This window comes from Lycorma delicatula, chromosome 9 (genome assembly GCF_047948215.1).
Source record: "Lycorma delicatula isolate Av1 chromosome 9, ASM4794821v1, whole genome shotgun sequence".
NCBI classification, from domain to species: domain Eukaryota; kingdom Metazoa; phylum Arthropoda; class Insecta; order Hemiptera; family Fulgoridae; genus Lycorma; species Lycorma delicatula.
Genome location: NC_134463.1, coordinates 125196643 through 125219889, shown reverse-complemented (window position 1 = coordinate 125219889; position 23247 = coordinate 125196643). Strand labels below are relative to the sequence as shown.

The window sequence follows — 23247 nt, the reverse complement described above, 5'->3', positions numbered from 1 at the left end:
TGTTTTTTTTTGCTATTTTAAGAATAAAGTTAATTAGGTGCAGAAAGAATAATACGATTTTCTCTCAATTTTTCGTCTATTTTGCTTCAATAGAAAAACTAATTTTTAAAGGTTTTTATTTACTTTTTATTGGTTATATTTAAGTTAGTTTCTCATAATTAAATTTTGTATAAGCCCTGTTCTTCCGCATTTATTAGTCATTTAACAAAGCTATTGTAATATAAACCGAAAAAAAATTGTTTTCGACGCTGAATTTTGTGTTTTACGTCGGAAATATTAAAAGCTACAACTGGAATTACAGTTCTACAACCCGTTTTATTCTATTTCCCGACTCAAATTACATAAGAAACCACCAACTTTACTCCTTAATTTGGATCCAAAAAATTACAGTAGAACTTCTTTTTATTAGAAGAGCTGAAATCCGGACGAAATCTTTCGCTAGCCGTAACTCGAAAACAAAGAGTTTTCAGACCTGTGTTTATAAGAATTTTTTTCACCATTAGAAATTTCTCCGCTCTTTGTAGGACACTCTTTATATATACTTTTTTTAAATATACAAGGATAAACTTTACACCTACCGTATAAATTTCACTGATACTTTTCGGTAATTTATAAAAACTATTTTTTTTTGCCAAAATTTTCCCAGGTTTATTTTGAGGATGCTTAGGGATGTGGGGTTTAAAATGATCTTTACGCTCGGATTCCAAAATATTACGCAGAATTTAATAATAGAAAAAAGGTACGCAATAATTCAATAAATGTACAAAAATAATAATAAACATTCCTTAATATAATTATTTAGAAGGTAAAAATAAATAAAAGCAGATTTCTTTAAAAAAAAGAACGCTAGCGATATTTAAAAATATCACACTACGTAAAACGGTTTATATAAAAGGAAAAGAAATGTTTACATAAACCATAAGAAAGGATAGTTATAGTTAACATACGTTGTTAAAAAGGGAAAAAAATACAAAAACACTGTATTTCAACAGGAACAGTAAAAGCAACAATCCTAGTCTAATCTTATCTTAAAACAAAAAAAAATTTTTCTTAGAGGAAAAATGAATACTTACTACGTAAACAATAGTCTAAAGATAGCATACATTCGTTTCAGTTCGTAAAAAAATTAAAAAAAAAAAAACAGATTGTAAATCCAACACGTTTACATATTCTGGACTATTTATTTATTTAAATTTTCAAATATAGATGAACGAAAAACTTAGGCAGGATACGCAACTAAAGAATGCTATTCGATTCTTCTACTTTTTTTAAACAATTTACTCATTTTCAACAATATATATCGACTTTTACAGCGGTTTGGAAGCCTGTTCTATGATGATTTTTTTTATAAATTAACGAATCTATCTCTTTGAATATACTAGTATCGCACAGTAAAATGAAAAAATATACTAATAACCTAACTCTTTTTAATTATCGAACAAAAAAAATCGATCTAACACATCCCTAGTATTTCAAAATATGACAAATTCATTAAACACCAATAATCTATTGACAATATCTACTCTACTGTTATTTAAACAGATATTTTAAGCTTACAGAACTATGTTTTAACCGTTTTAAACGTTATTAATCAAGTCGATCTACTAATTTGTCTACAAAAAATCTTTTTAGAAAGAATCCTGCCAAATTTTAGCTTTTTAATTTATTAAGAAAATTGAAGAATTAATTATGAGCGAATCGAAGAAAGTATTATGGATATTTAGAACTTTTGCAGTATGTTACTACCATTTTAATTTCCATTAGATTCGTAATATGAATTAGAAATAGGAAATCCCTTTTTTTATTAAAAAAGGGTGAACTTTCTTTTTAGATTCACCCATTTAAAAACTTCTCGAAACACGTGTTCAATTTAACATCTGCATTCAGTTTTACGTTTACATACAGATTTTTTTAAATATTCAGAGAAATTAGAAAATTCATGTGTATATTTATTATCCTGTTTAACCTTTTAAGGATGATTTCTTTTTGTCACCTTCTTCCCCGGGCCGGATCCTGCAGTTAATTATAACACAACCCGGGGGAGTGCCCTATACTCTAACGGGCCTCCACGTCTCGCCCCGCCGGTCGGATCTTATTTTGTGACCGCCTAAAACCCCCAGAGTAGAATCCACCAGGCTCGGCTATGCCGTCTCTGGGTCCCCGCTCCGGGAGCCGGGACTTGGTTTTAAGTCAACGCCTCTAACGGGGACACCCCGAGTGAGGCATCCCCGCCGGGACTCGGTCTTCTTCGCTCGGGGGTGTGAGAGTCCCCGTGCCTCATCGCTACCGCCCACTCGTCCAAGCACGAGCGAACAGCAGATCCGTTTTAAGGATCATTTAAAGGGAGGAAACGCAACGGTTTTCAGAAATAGTTGAGAAATTATAATACTTTAGAAATTTCCTTCTGACAAAATTTGATCAAAAATATGCGAAAAACTATAAAAATCAATCAATTTTTCTTTTAGGAAAAATCAAAAGATGTGTTTCATGAACGTCGAAATTATCACTTATAATTAAATCTTAAGTTTTATCGCATTGAAAATTTGTTTAATTAATCTTTTAATCGTGATTAATCACCTTAAGGATAGTTGTTATTTAAAGAATAATCCTGGCAAAAATTTCTGTATTCCAACTGATTGAAACGTAATACGCAGGTTTAGAAAAAATATGTTTGCTTTTCTCTTAACTCATATACAAATATAACGAAAAATCCTTTAACTTTTTTAACTAAAGCTCGAAATCTAAGTAAAATATTTCCACCGGATTTCAAATTTTCATTTCTCCCAGTCTCGCTACTCCTTTCAAATCCCTTAAATATTTAGGTTTTTTAGTAAAAAAAAAAAAAAAAATTCAGTTTAATTTTCCTGTGAATAGACAACTGTGCTCTTTGAGAATAATTGCACTTGATTTCAGCTTTCTATCTATAACCATCTTAATATTGTTATCTGTCCTGAGGTAGGTCCCTTGTATCATCCATCTCAATTCTTCTTTTAATCCCTCCCCCCTTTCCTTTCTAGATTAAAGAAATATTAAAGTTATTGGAAATAAATTCTACGGGAAAACTCGTTCCTATAAATCTCCACCAAATTTTATAAAGATCGTACAAAAAATCGGGTTCTTTAAGTACGCATTAAAGAAGTTATAAGAATCAAAATATGTAAGAAACAGTACGCAGAAGGCGAAAACCCTAGAGGAAAAGTGTCCGATTCGAGCACTTTTTACAAATTTAATTATATGAAAATAAATTAGAACCGATTCTATCCTTGACAGCACACCGTTGGAGCAGGTGTTTTGTGTTTATGTTCTCCTGTAAACTTTGAAAGAATTTTATGATTTCATTGAAATGATTTTTTATCCCTTAAGGTATTTCACTATTTTTAGGATTTAAATAACTGAAAATGCAAACCGCTTTTGAATGTTTATGAGAGGTGCCCTTGCAAACATAGCGGCCAACGGTGTTCGTTACTGTACTCGATTCACTGTAAGAGTAATCCTATAAACAAACCGCGTGCGTTATGATAGACCGTCTCGAAAGTTACGCGTACAAATTATATATTTATGATTTATTTTATATTATATATATATTACATTTATGAGTTATGTTTGATTATGATCTGATTTTTTTGTTTTCATTTGGCGCCGACTGAATCGAATTATTTACGAATTAATTAAATGGCAGCTATATTTATAGTCAATGTAAAATACAAAGGAGGGTCTGTGTACGCTATGGCATCCCCTCCACTGCTCTTCATATCGCTTAGGGACTTCTCACACCAGCAGCCAAAGTAGTGCATTCCAAGAGTGACATCCATTAATTTGCAATAACTAGCACCGTATCTAATTATGGCATCACTATTATAGTAACGAAGTATGTTCTGATAATTTTTTATTACAAATAAATTTATTTACGCCTAATATTTTGTGCAAAATGTATATGAAGTAATATATTTATTTATTGTTTGAAAGTGTTTTTATTTTTTTCAAGTATGATAACCAAGGTTTTGCTCTAAATAAACAGTAACAATGATGTAATTCAAAGCGTGTGAAAGGAGTTGTTTATTTATTATAGGCTATAATGTTATGTATGACTTCCCTTGACGCGGCATAGTTATTAACGAAAATTATTTTTTAATACCGCATACGCATTACTTTTGTTGCAACCAGTAGCAACAAACCTGGCATGCGCCGTTACGCATGCCAGGTTATAGGAGTGGGATCCACCGGGTCGGTCTAGTGGTGAACGCGTCTTCGCAAATCAACTGATTTCGAAGTCGAGAGTTCCAGCGTTTAAATCCTAGTAAAGGCCAGTTATTTTTATATCGATTTGAATACTAGATCTTGGATACCGGTGTTCTTTGGTGGTCGTGTTTCAATTAACCACACATCTCAGAAACGGTCGACCTGAGACTGTACAAGATCACACTTCACTTACATTCATACATAATCATCCTCTGAAGTAATACCTGACGGTGATTCCCGGAGGCTAAACTGGAAAAAAAGGTTATAGGAGTGGTGTAGAGGAGGCAAGTAGAGACAGCTTGGAGGGAGGACCCGCCTTTAGAGTTTACATAAAGTCATATTCCTGATAACAAAAACAAGACAGACGATAAAGTACGCGTGTTATATAAATATCGGTGAGAGCTAACATATTGATCATCCGGTACATTTCCTTTCTTTTTCCTGTTTAGCCTCCGGTAATTATCGTTTAGATAATACTTCAGAGGATGATATATATGAGTGTAAATGAAGTGTAGTCTTGTACAATCTCAGTTCGACCGTTCCTGAGATGTCTGGTTAATTGAAACATCCGGTATATTACTTTCTTTTTTCCTATTTAGCCTCCGGTAACTACCGTTTAGATAATACTTCAGAGGATGACTGAGGATGATATGTATGAGTGTAAATGAAGTGTAGTCTTGTACATTCTCAGTTCGACCATACCTGAGATGTGTGGTTAATTGAAACCCAACCACCAAAGAACACCGGTATCCACGATCTAGTATTCAAGTCCGTGTAAAAATAGCTGGCTTTACTAGGACTTGAACGCTGGAACCGGTATATTACTGCATTAACGCAATCGCACACGCTGCTGTAGAATCTCACTACTGCAAACAACAGCTAGGGTAGCTCTTACGTTGAACACAGTATTCCTTCGTGCATTCACGTAAACCGATTAATTACACGTTCCGACATTTGTAACGTCTAGGATTTTAAAATTTTTAACTTTTTCTTTGTTTGTATTATTTTGTAACAAACAATTTTCGTTTCAACGAAATTCTATAAGTTTCGTTTACTTTTTCTTTTTGAAATTTACAAAAATAAAATTATCTAATGAAAACTTGAAACAAAATGTAATCTATAAGGAGCTGAATAAAACGCATTAAAGACGGCTGTACTCGCATACGATCAACCTCGTTAATTAATTTTATGTACAAATTAAGTGTATCCAATGTTAGTTATTAAAATTTATATCGTAGTTATAAAATTGTTTTATTAGATTAATATATATTGTGTTTTAATATATAGATTTATCAAGTATAAAGAAAAAAATAATTGAAATGAAACAGTAAGATGAATAATCATCGACAGTTTTATACAGATCGCGTCATCCGTTGTTTCGAAATTGTTTTTCTTTTTCATAAACAAGTTATGAGCAGCATTTTAAAAAAAGCTTCTGATTTCGTCTTTAATTAATTTAAAATTAAATCGTATACGCATTATTCAAAATTAAAACGGAAGAGGAATATCAACGACGGCAAAAAAAAATAAATTTAATATATCTATTAACTTGTTTGATTTTTGGGAAAAAGATTTACGTGACTTGTTAAAAAAGAAAACCGGTTTGTATTCACCGTAAATACGTACGAATGGAAATAATATTATCCGATGAGTAACAATTAGAAGAGAAGTAACTCTTCTCTACTCTGTTACTTATTCCTCTCCTCTCAGATGAACAAAATATCCATCAGCAATCGCAACATTCTTAACGATTTCGTTTTTTTATATTTAACCGACGAGAAGATTGTAAAAAAAAAAAAAAACTAGCTGGGAACATGAATCGGAAGAGAAGTAAAATACAAATGATGTCGAAAAAAAAAATTAATATACAAACTGAATATCTTTAAGGTTTGCTAAAATATTTTAAAAAGGAAAGATAAAATACTACTGCCAAAAAAAAATTATTTTACACAATCTTTTTATAAACAATTCGATGTAAAAAAAAAAAGGTTGTAACAAACTTATTATATACATGCATATATTGATTCCTTTAAGTAAAAATTATTTAATCTCCGGTTTTCAAATGTAAATTAATTTTTGTTAAGATTTAATAAAATCGTGAGAAATTTATGTAAATAACTTTTGGTATCCGACGAGTATAAGGTAATAGAAACAGCATAAATATTATAGTGTTTCTCGAAATAACAATCTATAGCCGTATAAAGTAGCTGATTTAAGCCAACAGTCGGACAAACAAAAACACTAATCATTCGTCAGTCGCTAGTTCACCGTTCATCATACAGCCGGTCTCTGTCACGAACAGACCGGCGTTAACTCTCAAGCGACACTTCACCGCCTTTCTTGGCTCAATAGATCTTATTTCACTGAACTTGACAAGTCGTATAACTTACAACACATTCGTCATTGTGAAGAATATAACGGTAAACCTCATTTTCTCTAGGAAACTTGGCCCGAGACCGTGTTGTTGTTCTTGAGAGTGACTATTCGAATTTTAGTAGAGAAAATTCGTCAGATTGCCTACCTACAATCGTTTATTTATAACACGTTACAAACAATAGAATTGATAGAAACGGAATCGATTTTTTTTGGGGGGAGAGACATCAATTTAATTTATCTATTTATTACAAAAAATAATACGAAACAAACAGGATTTCTCCCAAAACTTAATTTCTCGACACGGTAACTCATAATATACAATTTTACACAGCATTCTACAAATACCGATAGATATAAAACAATAAATTGAAACGTAAGTACAAAAAAAAATTAACGATACATACTCTGCGTTCATAAATTATATCGACCATTTTTTCAGTTTTTCAGCCGTTGAACATAGATAAAAGAAAATTGGCATAATCTCTCATCCTGAAAGACCACACTACATCCCTAACTCCTGATAACGAGTAATTACGAAATTTTACATGAAAGGGTAAAGTTGTCGATACATCATTTTAAAAAGATTTAAAACACAAATTTTATTGTAAAAAACATCGGGCTACAACAATCGTTACCAAAATGACAGCTGTTTATTATACGAGGTGCGACAATAAAGTAATGAGACTGATTTTTCTTTGCAAGATGTGGCAACCCTGCAGCTTGCGTAGGCACACCATCTTTAACCTTGGTCTATAAGCTACTTCTAGTCCAAGCGGCACATTGATGCGACTGCTCGGTCGTGAGTTGCGCTGTAATAAGTGAACACGTGTTTGTGTCTCTCGTCACAGAAATGAAACCGCAAAATATTGCGCAACGGTATGCCATTTCTTTTTGCGTTAAATCGGGTGAAAACGCGACGACAACTTACGGTAAGCTTCAGAAGGCTTTTGGAGAGGAGGTTATGTCAAGAGCTCAAGTTTTTCGGGGGCATAAAATTTTAAGTGAAGGCAGAACGAATGTTGAAGATGAAGACCGCAGTGGACGACCGTCAACCTCTCGGATAGATGTCAACTTGACCAGGGTGCGTGAAATCGTACGATCTGATGGAAGATTATTCGTGAAAATGATCGCAGAAGAACTCAACATCGATCGAGAAACGGTTCGTATAATATTAACTGAACGTCCACTGCGGTCTTCATCTTCAACATTCGTTCTGCCTTCACTTAAAATTTTATGCCACCGAAAAACTTGAGCTCTTGACATAACCTCCTCTCCAAAAGCCTTTTGAAGCTTACCGTAAGTTGTCGTCGCGTTTTCACCCGATTTAACGCAAAAAGAATACCGTTGCGCAATATTTTGCGTATGAGAAAGATTTGTGCAAAAATGGTCCCCAAAAATCTCACACAACAACAGCAGGATACACGAGAAATCTGGCAGCCGATCTGTTAGAGCAAACGAAATCAATCCAGATTTGTTGAGCCGTGTTATCACTGGTGATGAAGGTTAGTTTTTTCAATACGATCCTGAGACAAAACGCCAAAGTTCGCAATGGTGCTCAAAGGGATCACCCGGACCAAAAAAAGCTCGCATGTCAAAGTCAAAAGTGAAACGCACGCTTGTGTGCTTCTTCGATTCCAAGGGAATTGTTTATAAAGAGTGGGTGCCTCCTGAACAAACAGTTAACCGATATTTCTACAAATAAATTTTAGAAAGACTTCGTAAACGAGTTTTTCGTGTGCGTGCCAACATTGCTGATAATTGGATTGGATTGGAGGGGAATGAGAAAGGGGAGAGAGAGAGCAAGAGAGAGAGAGAGAGAGAGAGAGAGAGAGGGAGAGAGATTGTTTAGAAATAAAAAAGAAGTTTGTTAAATTTTACTGTATCTATTTTTTTAATGTTTTACTGTTGAGATGTTATTTAAGAGGTACTGTGCTCAATTTTCGAAAATTTTGAGGCAACCGGCGAAAAAAATTAAATAGCCGTCATATTGATTAAGAGTTGTAATGCAAAGCTTTTTACGTAAAAAGTTTTGTTTTTAGATGCCCGTTAAAATACTTTACAACTTATACTTTCATTTAAAACTCTTTAGATCCTCCGACAACTAGAGCTGTGATGGTCCCATACCAAAAAATATATAGTTTCAAAATAGAAGCGCTTGCAAATTTCATTCTTCTGTGATTAACGGTTTAATAATTAATTAAGAATTCCAATATTTTATTAACTCTTGTAAAGAAAACTATATTTTTTAAAAAATTATATTAATATTAATTAAGGATCAATAAATCAAAACAAAAATAAAAATTGGAACACAAATCGAACAACCCCAAAAGTACTCTATAAAACGATTTAACAGATGAAAACATTTACTTTTAAATTGCGCTTAGGAATTGTTCAAAATATGAAGATATATTCAACGTCATGAAGATTAGAAATAATATAAAGGCGCAGAATTCATAACAGAGAAGAATACAAAAGGGGTTAAAATCGCCGATTAAAGGATATAAAAAAGGGATTATCCTCTTTGATTGCGATTTGTAAACGAGGGTAAAGGCAAATAAAATCAATGAAATTATAAAAACACTGTAGAGCAGCACCGAGCAAAAAACATCCCGCTGAACCTTAAATAAAAGGAGAAAAAATTTCTCAGTTGAGCAGTGCAAAAACCCACACGTTAAGAAACTGATTTTATTTTTTCTCTAATTTAGGAATGTACCCGTTATTATTACAATACGGATTTTAAACCGAAGCTGCATATTTCAAGACGCTGCGAACCAAACATTTATACATATAACTATAGTAGTTATAGAATAACTATAGTATAAGTAAAACATTGCCTTCCATCTCCGAAACGAAGAGCATGTTCTCAAAGTAAATCTTGACATCCTGTTAATTAAATAATTACAATGCTCATTAAAATAACAAATCTAAGCCATAAAGCACCCCACGATCCTTAATCGAATTAACCGGAGGCGGTTTGGTAGGTTCTATACTATAATTAACTAAACGGAACAGAGCTTCTTTGATGAGAATATGCTATTAACTTACATTTAGATAATTCAGCTTTAAATAATTCAAATACCACCGTTCAGAAGTTGTATCTATATCATAATGAATACCTTACAGCGTTCCAAAACCCGAAGGAAATAATTTTCCCTCGGGTTTTAGAGTTTTAATGTTACATCACCGGCAACCAATAAGCATTGGAAACGCTTTGGAACAGTAGATAGGTCATTAAAAAAAAAAAAAAAAACAGAAGAGGACCCGGTTTAGAACTCTGAGGAACACCCGAATAACTGTTATACTGAATTAAATCCGTTAAGAAAAAAACAGGCTACTTAAGAAATGTTAGTACAGATAAATTTTATAACATAATAATCACAATCAGATTACCCACTAACACATCTCAGAGCCTAAATTATGGTACCCTCGTTCCTAGATTTTTCTAAACAAATGATGTGTAACTATTTAATACTCTTACGTAGTAGATTTTAGATTTTTTTAATATTTATATTTCCGCAAAGTGTTGTTTGCGTTATTCTCTTACGCATATTTCTTTCGGTCCAATCTCTGAAAGCCACTTCGATGTAGAAAAGATAGCAGTCTAACAAATTCTCTTTTATGGGACCCTGGAATTTACATAAGTATATGCTGACTGTTCCCAATATATATATATATATATATATATAAAGATTTTTTGATGGAAAATAAGGACCTACCAATCAAGAATCGTCAATAAGGAAAAGGAGAAACCTGAATAAAAGAGGGTTCTTATTCTTGAAACGTTTTTTATAGGAATCTCACTCCTCGCGTGAGTTTGTACGTTTTTAACGTAAAACGAATTCAAAGGGAAAAAAACAACTACCCTTATGAACAGCAGACAAGATATAGTAGGGGATTGAAGCGGCCCTTCACACTGATCCCTTCCGGTTTAAAAATATAGTTCATATATACTTAATTGGTAATTAAAAGTATTTCTATTAAAAAGAGGGTCCCAGGAGATGTTGGCCAACGTTAAGGGATTAAATTAGGTCATCAAAATAAACAAGAAACTTCATGAAAACAAATACCTTATCTCAAAATATTACATCCTGATCACAATTTTGTTTTTTTTTCAATAAAAATGTAAAATTGGTAAAATAGACGGAGCATACAGGAAAGTTAAGGAAAATTTTGGGGTACATAAATTAAAATCTAATAATGTGTTAAACAAAGATGGTACACCAATATATAATACGAAAGGTAAAGTCGTTAGATGGGTGGAATATATTGAAGAGTTATACGGAGGAAATGAATTAGAAAATGGTGTTATAGAGGAAGAAGAGGAAGTTGAGGAGGATGAAATGGGAGAAACAATACTGAAATCTGAATTTAAGAGAGCATTAAAAGATTTAAATGGCAGAAAGGCTCCTGGAATAGACGGAATACCTGTAGAATTACTGCGCAGTGCAGGTGAGGAAGCGATTGATAGATTATACAAACTGGTGTGTAATATTTATGAAAAAGGGGAATTTCCGTCAGACTTCACAAAAAGTGTTATAGTTATGATACCAAAGAAAGCAGGGGCAGATAAATGTGAAGAATATAGAACAATTAGTTTAACTAGTCATGCATCAAAACTCTTAACTACAATTTTATACAGAAGAATTGAGAGGAGAGTGGAAGAAGTGTTAGGAGAAGACCAATTCGGTTTCAGGAAATGTATAGGGACAAGGGAAGCAATTTTAGGCCTCGAATAATAGTAGAAGGAAGATTAAACAAAAACAAACCAACATACTTGGCGTTTATAGACCTAGAAAAGGCTTTCGATAACGTAGATTGGAATAAAATGTTCAGCATTTTAAAAAAATTAGGGTTCAAATACAGAGATAGAAGAACAATTGCTAACATGTACAGGAACCAAACAGCAACAATAACAATTGAAGAACATAAGAAAGAAGCCCTAATAAGAAAGGGAGTCCGACAAGGATGTTCCCTATCTCCGTTACTTTTTAATCTTTACATGGAACTAGCAGTTAATGATGTTAAAGAACAATTTAGATTCGGAGTAACAGTACAACGTGAAAAGATAAAGATGCTACGATTTGCTGATGATATAGTAATTCTAGCCGAGAGTAAAAAGGATTTAGAAGAAACAATGAACGGCATAGATGAAGTCCTACGCAAGAACTATCGCATGAAAATAAACAAGAACAAAACAAAAGTAATGAAATGTAGTAGAAATAACAAAGATGGACCACTGAATGTGAAATTAGGAGGAGAAAAGATTATGGAGGTAGAAGAATTTTGTTATTTGGGAAGAAAAATTACTAAAGATGGACGAAGCAGGAGCGATATAAAATGCCGAATAGCACAAGCTAAACGAGCCTTCAGTAAGAAATATAATTTGTTTATATCAAAAATTGGGAAAAGATGTTTGAAAGTATATGTTTGGAGCGTCGCTTTATATGGAAGTGAAACTTGGACAATCGGAGTATCTGAGAAGAAAAGATTAGAAGCTTTTGAAATGCGGTGCTATAGGAGAATGTTAAAAATCAGATGGGTGGATAAAGTGACAAATGAAGAGGTATTGCGGCAAATAGATGAAGAAAGAAGCATTTGGAAAAATATAGTTAAAAGAAGAGACAGACTTATAGGCCACATACTAAGGCATCCTGGAATAGTCGCTTTAATATTAGAAGGACAGGTAGAAGGGAAAAATTGTGTAGGCAGGCCACGTTTGGAGTATGTAAAACAAATTGTTGGGGATGTTGGATGTAGAGGGTATACTGAAATGAAACGACTAGCACTAGATAGGGAATCTTGGAGAGCTGCATCAAACCAGTCAAATGACTGAAGACAAAAAAAAAAGTACATCTTAAGAATATACAGATATTTTAATGAAATTTTACACACACACGCGCGCGCGCACATATATATATATATATATATATATATATATATATATATATACACAAAACAACATTTTCTACAAAATATTTAAATTTGGAAACTTCACCTTTGAAAATTAAAAAAATGGCGACCATAAAAAGTTTTTAATCATTAATGCTTTTTTGTAAATATTAGTTTTATTCAATTATTTTTTTTTTATTAAATAAAATTTTACTGTGGAAAAAATGAAATTTCAATAGTTTAAATCTCTTGGTAAACAGCTGAGATATGACTGAAATTGTTTGAAAATGGATCGCAATGATTATGTAGTCCGATAATTTTGTGCCTGTTCTATTATTACTAATAATAGAAATTACTATAAATGATTTTTAATTCGGTAAATGAAGGAAGTGAAAACGGGTACAGAAGAGTTAAACTGCATTTTTTTCGACCTAAAATGGCGCACAGACAGTGAATGAAGCGAAATTTACCAATTGTCAAATAAACTTTATTTTCATGTCCATTCCTTTCTTTTTCCTGTTTAGCCTCCGGTAATTACCTTTCAGATAATACTTCAGAGGATGATATGTATGAATGTAAATGAAGTGTAGTCTTATACAGTCTCAGTTCGACCGTTCCTGAGAGGTGTGGTTAATTGAAACCCGACCGCCAAAGAACACCGGTATCCACGATCTAGTATTCAAATCGGTGTATAAATACCCGACTTTACTAGGACTTAAACGCTGGAACTCTCGACTTCCAAATCGGCTGATTTGGGAAGACGCCACAAGACTAAACCGGTGGGTTTTATTTTGATGTCCTGAATCAACCTGTAAAGTTTGGCTAACACTTCCCGAGACATTCTGTATAACATAACAGTACTATAATAAAAAACCTTCCAACTCGGTCGTAATAATTATAAAAGAAATTTTGGGGTAAAAACGATTTCATTTTATCCGGGGTACATAACCCTTCATTATCAAGAATTACTTACAGAGACGATATAACGTACAATATTAAAACAGTAGAAATAAAAATAATCTGAATTCTAACCGACTACACAGCATTTTCCCAGTGGTTTTCCTAATTATACAATTCTTTTTTCCTTAAACGTTTTCGATTACCTTTTAAAAGTGTGAACTAATTTTACTTTTTTTTCTTAAAAACGAAATAAATAAATGTTAATGTATTTGAATATAATTATTAAAAAATACTAGAAAAAAGAATTAGCGACAAGAAATGTTAACGCAGTTTAAATTATGCGAAACAATCCTGACACGTAAAGAAAAGCAACTCAATAATTTTTCAATCGAGAGGAAATCTATATAAAAACAGTATTCCGCTAATTATAATACGTTTTTTATTTCTAATAATCGATTTTGTTTCTTTTTGTCGTATTTCCCTTCGTTTTGTTTTAAAAGTCAATTTTTTTTAAATTTTCATATTCAGCTGATACGTAAATTACAGATTTTCTCAAAATTAAATTTTCTTCTACAAATCTTATTTCAAAATTTAATTATTTATTAACAAAATTTAACGAAGTTATCGAACGTCAAATCTAAAAAAAAAGGAATTATGTTTTTCGATGTAAATCTGTTATATTTTATAATAAATTTTGTTAAAGAGTATTTGAGATACAGTTCGGGGCTATATTAGTGCAGAAATCATAAAATTTATTCCTTAATCTAAGTTCTCTATGGCTTCTCATTTTACCTTTTGAGCAGAAATCGGCACGAAATTTAAAAATAAAACACTTAACAGATACAATAAAGATTTAAAAATTCAAGCTGTAACTTGAAAACGAAGTGTTTTTGGATCCACGTTCATACGAGCGTTTTTATTTATTTTCCCTAGTAGACATTTCCTGAAATTCTTTCAGTTACATTGTAAGACATCCTGTAAATATATATACACACACACACACACACACACATACACACACACACACACACACACGCATATTCATATTATATACGCGCGCGCACGCACAGACAGACGGTTATATAAAACATTTCCAACATTTACTAATAAAATTGTTTATTTTAGATAAAAGAGCAGCACAGCGTAAATAATAAAGGTATAAAACGTTAAAAAATAGATAAAAGAAATCGGACGAACGGAACCGAGATTAAGATATCATAAATAAACAAAATGCCACACAGTACTATCATTAAACGACCACCACATCGGTAAGCTACAGACAACAAATTAATAAATTCAGTTTGACTTTCAGGTTTCTCTGTAAAATAGTAAATCAATTCTATAAAATGCATCTTGTTTTATATTAAAATTTGCGTGGTCCACGGACATCGCATTTATAATATTTATAATGAAAAACCGGTTCTAATAATAACGAAAAGCGGGTGTTTTTAGTATTTTATAAGAGAACGGTATAAAGGTTTGGAAATATATTGGATATCTGAGAAAGTTTTGTTTTTGTAGCTGGGACTCCCACTACGTGGATGGATGTCCTTGTTTGTTGTTACCTAATAAACACAGCTGTATCCCTTACGCTAAGTTCATACGGAATACTGTAAATTTGAATAGAAAGATAAATTATAGTCGAGTGACAACACATAAAAACTGAGAAAATATGTATTCAAGTTCTGCGCTCTTTCAACAGACTTTTTTTTTTAAAAAATAATAATTACGTTAACGAAATAAGCAGCTGTGAAAATAAATGATAACCTCACAAATCGGTTAGAATTACGCAGAGGAAAGAAGCAAGACTGCCGTTTATCACCGACACTGTTCACCTTTTACGTCGAAGAAATGTTAAAAGAAATATCGGATGACCAAAAACGAGTAAGTATAGGTAGAAGAAATATAAATTGTGTCAGATTTGCCGGCGATCTGCTGATTGTAGCTGAAGACGGTCGTTACAACGAATAAAAACACTGGAAGCAGGGGATGAAAATAAACGAAGAAAACAACATTTATGAAGGCGAACGAGAAAGAAGATACGGATGTGTAACGACAGAAGAAAAAATTGAATAAGTAAAAAGAGAAAAATATTCTTAGGACATTCGTAACTGAAGATTGGATGAGTAAAGAAGACAAGAACTGCGACGACAAAGCAAGCCTTTTTTTTTAGAAAGAAAAACCTTTCTCTTTTTTTCCTGTTTAGCCTAAGGTAATCACCGTTCAGATAATACTTCAGATGATGAATGAGGATGATGTGTATGAATGTAAATGAAGTGTAGTCTTGTACAGTCTCAGTTCGACCGTTCCTGAGATGTATGGTTAACCGAAACCCAACCGACAAAGAACACCGGTATCCACGATCTAATATTCAAATCCGTGTAAAAATAACTGACTTTACTAGGATTTGAACGCTGGAACTCTCGACTTCCAAATCGGCCGATTTGGGAAGACGCGTTCACCAATAGACCAACCCGAAGGGTTAGAAAGGAAAAAATACGCTGCAGCAACAAAGGACATGAACCTGAAGAAGAGATCGGTAAAATGTTGGAGTATACATTTGAACGGTAGTGAAACACGGACACCGGGAGAAAAGGAAAAAGATAAGATCGAGGCTTTTGAGATGCGGGTCTGGAAAAAAGAAAAAAAAAGAAAAGGTGGATAGAGTAAGTAACGTACAAGTATTAAGAAGAATAAATGAAGATAAAACAATATAGGCGACTATCAGAAGGAGGAAGAGAAACTAGACCGTGAAAAAGGAATAATAAATACAGTTCCTGAAAGTTCCGTTGAAGTTGAAAAAGGGGGCTAAAGTTTATAAATGAAATAAAGGGTAATGAAGGATACGATGAGACGAAAAGAAAAGCACGCGACATAAATAGATGGAGAGAATAGTGGTGCCAGGACTTGCCAACAGGCAGAATATCGCATCATAATGATTACGTAATAAATATGACATTAAGAATAAATAAGGATTAATAAATATACAACGTCCATTTCATATAAATATTTAGAACATTTCCTTTAAAATCAACCCCCTCCCATCATTATTTGAATGTTAGTTTTCTTCTGCTCCTCGTAATCTTAAATTAATGGTTTAGAACATCCACCGAACGTGTCAATTTAAATGTAATTTTCGCTTAGGTGATAGAATAACATTTAAAATGAAGGGTTTCATTTTCTGTTGCAGCTACTAATGGGACGACAATGTACTTCGCGTATAACAATAAGGGTGTCTTAATCGGTGATCAATATAACAGCTACCTCTGTCAAGCAAATCCAGTCGGTCAGAATTCTACTTTACAAATCGTATTTCATTTTACTTATGCTATTCGTGTTAAATAATAATAGGAGTCGATAAAGTAAATCATATTAATAAATAATTATTGGAACGATGGTACTAATTGGTAATGTTGAAATTTTGAATTTACGACCGTTGTAACATCTAGTTACGCACCTTCCCTTTTGAATGCAATCGACTGAACCAAAAGTGTCCAAAAAAAAGCCCAAAATCCAAAAGAATTTGGATTTTGGACTTTTTCTTAACCGCATTAATAAGCCCTCATCGAGAGCTTTTCGACGATATATCATAAGCAGTAATTATTTTCATCGGTTCCAGAGTTATAGCCATATAAAATTTTAATTAATGAACTAAATGGTTCTTACAAGGGGAAGGCACATCAGTTCGAATCCAACTTCATTTCCGTTTATTTTAACTTTTTTTTTTTTTAATTTAAACATATTGATTTATTAATAAATATTAATCTCCGACTGAAAAAAAATCAGAAGCTATTAGTGAAATAACATTTTATGTACGTTTCATTTTAATTCAAAAATGTAATTATTAATAATATATAAGCTAATACAAAATACTAATATAAATACGAATACCACAAAAAATGTGGTGTCCACCACAATGCAATTGTCTAACTATCCACTTTATTAAAGATCGTATCTCACTTTCAAATGAAATAAGTTTAAATGAAGCGCAGCAAAAATGCGCAATGTAATTTAATAGGCGTACAAGGAAGTCATGTGGTGTCCGCATCAGATTGTTTACGCTGAAGTCGCCAGATCTACCAAAAGAAGAAATTACATATTCTAACTTTGAAACGGAGAAGTCAGAGAAGTATTTTATTATTTAAGTTTGTAACGCATTTAAGCGTTCTTTTATTAACTTCTTCGAATATTCTTTCTTATTTTGCGTAATTTGATTTTCAAAACCTTTCCCTCAGTCAGGAATAAATCCCTCGACGCGGCAACAACGAACACTCGGATTATTAACAAGTAAAAAGAATAAACTAAGCGTTTGTTGCGGGCGTTCACTATGTTCCTTTTTTCTGTTTAGCCTCCGGGAATTACCGTTCAGATGTTACTTTAGAGAATGATATGTAAGAGTGTAAACGAAGTGTAGTCTTGTACAGTCTTAGTTCGACCGTTCCTGAGATGTGTGGTTCACTATAACTCAAAATTATCGATAAAAAGAAAAATTTAACTCGGCATTGCCGCATGTAATAGCTGTACGTCTCAAAATAAATGTTACTCTATTAAAGACTTCACGGTAAGTATAAATTGTGTCGTATAGCAACTTTGTGAACGGTCTTAGAATTTAACTTTTTTAGAATTAAACAATTTATTTTTAAATTCTAAAACTTCGCGACACACCTAACGGGAGTGAGTACCACACCAATGTGTCGCGTACCACCGATCAGGAATCGCTGCTCTAAATTAAAAAAAAATCTGCTTTTAATAAACAATAAAATAGCATAATACTTCGACTTAAGAGAAAGCGCTTTTATTCTGCTTACGTTTTATTTTATTCTCTTTCCGATAACAGCCGGTTACCACCATTCCTTTTTTTTCTTAAAGTAATTACCACAAAATTAAGTATGAAAAAATGACACGCCTGACCTGGATTCGATTCTAGAACCTTCTGGATGAAATGTAGAAACGCTATCATTCCGCCACGTAGGTCGGGAATTTAACGAGGCCTTCCCGCTTCATAACTTCTTACAAATAAAAGGAATTTTTTTTAATATTATTGTGTCGACGAAATTTTTAAATACTAATTGTTTTTTTAAGTCGTTATTTTTCTCGTTTATCGTGCTCAAATAATTTTTACAAAAGTAAACTTTTTTATCGATTTTTATAAGCGCAGTGTTTAACGTAATTACTGTCATTATTATTTTAAATAATTACTTTTTTTACTTTAATTGCGATCGCTTCCGTTTATTGTTTTATTTGTTTTAATTAAATGTAACTTAGAAGGTTGTTCTGATCGAGGTTTTAACACGGCTTTCCTTGACCCTTTCAGACAAATATTTGAGTACTCCCTGTAACAATTAAAGAAGTAGTAAACGTACTAGTTTCTAACTAATCGATGCAATGTGTAATCTACCTACAAATTTGATTAAAATATTTATTTTTAAGCTTAAACAAAAAACTTCATCTTAAAACTTAATATTGTTTTTCTTCAGATGATAAAATATACACATAATATATAGAATTAACGACGCAAATAAATATCGACAAAACATAAAACAAAGAACTACATAGGATTTTAAGAACTTAACATTTAGGATTTATTCATTTTAAAATGGTATATTATTAAACGCTATTTGAATATGACAATACTAATTAAAACAATAACTAATTAAAATCAATTCTGTATACCACGACGACGGTGACATAACATCGCTTAATATGCGAGATGAAGGTTAAATATAAATAGTACGTCTTAATTTTTTTTTTATTAATCAAATAAACGATAAACATTTTTCACATCAAAATCAAGTTTTGAAACGACGTAACAATTTACATTTTGTGTTTTCATAAAAATACGAGTTTCAAATATAAAACTATCACATATTTTCAACCGATCAAGGCAACAGGCCGTTTTCTTCTGTAATTCAATTGGTTACTTCATCTAAAGAGAAAAGGCCTTATTTTTATTCTGTTGCCGTTTTTAATAAATTACCAAAATCATTTAAAAAAGCTGAAAACACAGTTGTAGGACGATCCCGACACGCGGCTTTTTACAATATATAATTTCTCGTTAATTAATTCAACGATTCTAATTAAAGCGCGCCGTATTTAATTCCCGCAGCTAAGCATACCGTATTTAATTCGCGCGAGTGTGGTGGTACTAACAGCGACGGTCGGCAAACGGGTATAGCTGTGATGCTTAACGCACCGGGTACCGAATCGACCGGGCGATCGAATTACTTTTTTTATACTTAAAATATTATTCATTTACTTAATTCTACCGCTCGATTGTAACGTCAAAACACACCGGACGAGTACTATAGCATTTTTTGGGTGGGAAGCGATTTAGCATAATTGTTTTTGCAAATATTGTTATTTTTTAATCGTTAACAAATACGTCTAAGAAAAATCTGACCTTAATTAGGCGAAATCACGAGATACTGAGGGTGACCTTGCGCTACAGCCTCATCCCCTTGACCCTTTAAGTTGGAAATTTAATGGCATCAATGCCCATATATAGAAGTAATCCGACCGAGTTGGTCAAAATCGGTTCAGTAGTTCTGCAGACATAAAGTGATTTAGAGGCCGACACCGAACACATGTACATTAACATAGAGAAAATTTCGATCCGCTTTTTTTGTGTTCCTTAGGTGCGAAAACGTCAAAACCGCAAATCGGACCGATTACAATACTTTCCCTCCTAGAGCTATAGCGCTATCTAGACAGGAAAGTAGTGGCGGATCGTAACTGAAATTAGTAGGGGTGTTGCTGCAGAAAATTTTTCTGTGGACCTTTTGTAGGTCACGGTTAAAGTTTTCTGTAAAAAAAGAACGAAAAAATGAAACAAATAGAATAGCTGGATACAGAATAACAATCTAATTCTACACTTAATCGCATTCAAGAATATGGAGCACGGTTTTTAAGCTTGAAAACCGTACTCGGTTTAACCGAATAAATAATAAAATATTAATACAGATATAAACTTAATAAAATGTCCGCTGAAAAACTCTATAGTCCAACGGTGTTTGCTTTAAATTTCTATGTACACAGAAACAAATACATAAAGAGTTTTTACTAATTTTTACCTTCTCTCTCACCCTTCCAGCGTGTTTTTGAACAGATTTGACGATCAAAGAACTCTTGCTTACCGCCATCTTCTAATCGCTACTGAAAAAACAACTAAACCGATTTCATATTCCTTTCACCGACTAAACTAGAAAAGGCAACGAACAAGGAACGTGCCATACACACGCGGAGTAAAAAAAAAAGCACGCCAGTCGGCACTGAGGAAGCGACAGAGCTCTCTCCCTCGCAGCTTCGCGTGCAGGATCCTACGTACGCGTGCGCACAACAGCCAAACAGCACGCCGCTGGAACTGTGAAGCGCACAGTTCCATACAAAGATTTTTGTATCTTTTTTGTAAACCGGGGGATGGCTACTGACAACAAGTATAAAGAAATAATTAAAGAAAAAAGGACTCGTTATATAAAATTTTAACGATAATATCATGTGAAAATAGCGGGTGCTGCAGTTCCACAGTGCCTATACGCGAGCCGCCACTGCGGAAAAGTAAAAATATTTTCTGTTAAAAAAAAAATAAATTAAATAAAAATCTTCTTTTACATAAAAAATATTAATTGTTGATGAATTTATCAATAATTGTTGTATAAATCTTAACTTTGTGCATTCTATTCAACGTGCGCATAAAAATATTAAGCAAGTTTCATTGCCGGCCTCCGTGGCGCGAGTGGTAGCGTCTCAACCTTTCATCCGGAGGTCCCGGGTTCAAATCTCGGTCAGGCATGGCATTTTCACACGTGACAAATCATTTCATGTAATCCTCTGAAGCAATATCTAACGGTGGCCCCGGAATTTAAAAAAAAGTAAGTAATTTTCATTAACGCATTCTGAATTATAATTTATTTTTTTATGTTCACGTAGTATTATATATGTTTATAATTTAAATAATAAATATAGACTTAATCAGATCAATTTTGAATTTTCATAATTAATTGTGAATTTTGCGATGTTGTTCTGAACGTAAAAGCTTGGATATTTCTTTATTTTATCCGTGCAGTAATACTTAACATTTTCTGACGTAATCTATATATATCAGAATAAAAGATTTACTTAACGGAACAAAATTAAAAAAATAAATAAATAAAGATGACACCACGAAAGAATAATAAGCCTAATATATACTACAACGTTCATAAATAAAAAAGTAATTTTGTTTATTAAGCTAATAAATAGATTATCCCATATCAATTATGGGCGTTTTTATAACACGCCCACATCACATGATGTTTATACCGCTTCGTACGATGTATGTTAACAGTAAAATTAAAGTTAACAAGTATTTAGTATAACAATTAAAAAAAAATGTAATTTATAAACAAAATTAATACGTACATTTTAAAATAGAAAAGGAAATTTATATTTTATTAATTTGAATTTATTTATTTGCCATTAACACATGATTTCCCTACAAAAACATAAATTTAAAAAAATTATATTACTGAAGGGTTACAAAAATAATATTAACAAGAACACTTTTGTTCGAACTTTTAGTTAATTATCAATATAAATTAAAAAAATATTTTTTTTCACTTTTTGTTTTTAACTGGACTGTTATTTCATATAAAACATAATAATTTGGGAGAAGTTTACATTACTTAGATATTCCGACACGATCGACCTATTCGTTTCAGCAAACTTAAATTATCGATACGTAAAATTAATTTCTACGATTCATGATTTTTTAACCGATTATATTCAAAATAATAAATAGTAATTTTAATATTTCTTTACTTAAATATAAAAATACTAACAAAACAACCTGAAATTTTTAAAATACTTCTTCGATCTATGATGACAACACGTTATAAATGTTAACAGAAAAAAGTATATAATACGAAATAAATATCCTTAAAACTATATATTACTAATATAGAAAATCCTAATTCTTTCTAAGGGTATACGATTAACTGTAAACAGTAACGAATCGGCGAAGAGCAGAAGTAAGGAAGCTTTCTTAAATAGGCTAACTCCGATCTACAACTTTCCATAACAAGACCGACCGGCTGCTACAAATATATAATTTAAATCGCTACAGATATATAAAAATTGATAACGAACAAGAATTTTAAGTACTATTTTGAATAAATTTAACAGTTACAATTTTTTTAATCGTAAAACATTACAAAGACTTAAGAAAAAAGTAAATACCTACCGCTTATTCTTCTCATAATTTGATAATATTAAACTTAACTGAAAGTAATTTTTTTTTCTAAGTACACTTCACTATTTGTAAATAATTGTTAACAGAATGATCGGTAAAATAAATGCGATAAAATAACACAAATGTAAACACTCGATACGATACAGCAGAGATTGACGTTTACACGATGGTTGTGGTAATCCGACAACATAAATGCACATCATATTTAATACATTACAAAAACCACCGACCGATTTTTTGGAAATATAAAAAACGATAAATTATATTCATCACAATTCAAACATTACAACCGTAATAAATACGACCGCAAAGATAAATTAATTAAAAAACAAGGCAACACTATCCCGACACAATGACATTCGAATTTACAACAGATGGAATAAGCTTACATTCAACCGACCGAGCCGTGCAACGACGAGCGGACTGCTTGTGTTGCTTTACAGTGTTACCAACGTTAAATCTATACATATCCCTCTAATTTTATACGTAAAATTTCCCTCTTCTTGTAAACATTTTAAAAGGCATAATTATAAATAAAATTCTATTAAGAATAACATTACCGATTAATTACATACAGATGTATATATTCTATTTGTATAAAAATAAAAACAATTTAT

The 23247-nt window shown here is 32.3% G+C and overlaps 1 protein-coding gene across 2 annotated transcripts in view; it reads right to left on the bottom strand.

The window, feature by feature from the left end:
• ckn (CRK like proto-oncogene, adaptor protein) overlaps positions 1-23045 on the bottom strand; it is a 288310-nt gene extending 265265 nt beyond the window's left edge. For both annotated transcript variants that reach the window (XM_075374427.1, XM_075374426.1), the window contains exon 1: positions 22622-23045. Coding sequence is in view for 1 of the 2 variants with exons in the window: in XM_075374426.1 (XP_075230541.1) it covers positions 22622-22637 (16 nt within the window). In the remaining variant the exon portion in view is untranslated. The remainder of the gene's footprint in view (positions 1-22621) is intronic.
• Between the last annotated feature and the right edge of the window lie 202 nt (positions 23046-23247).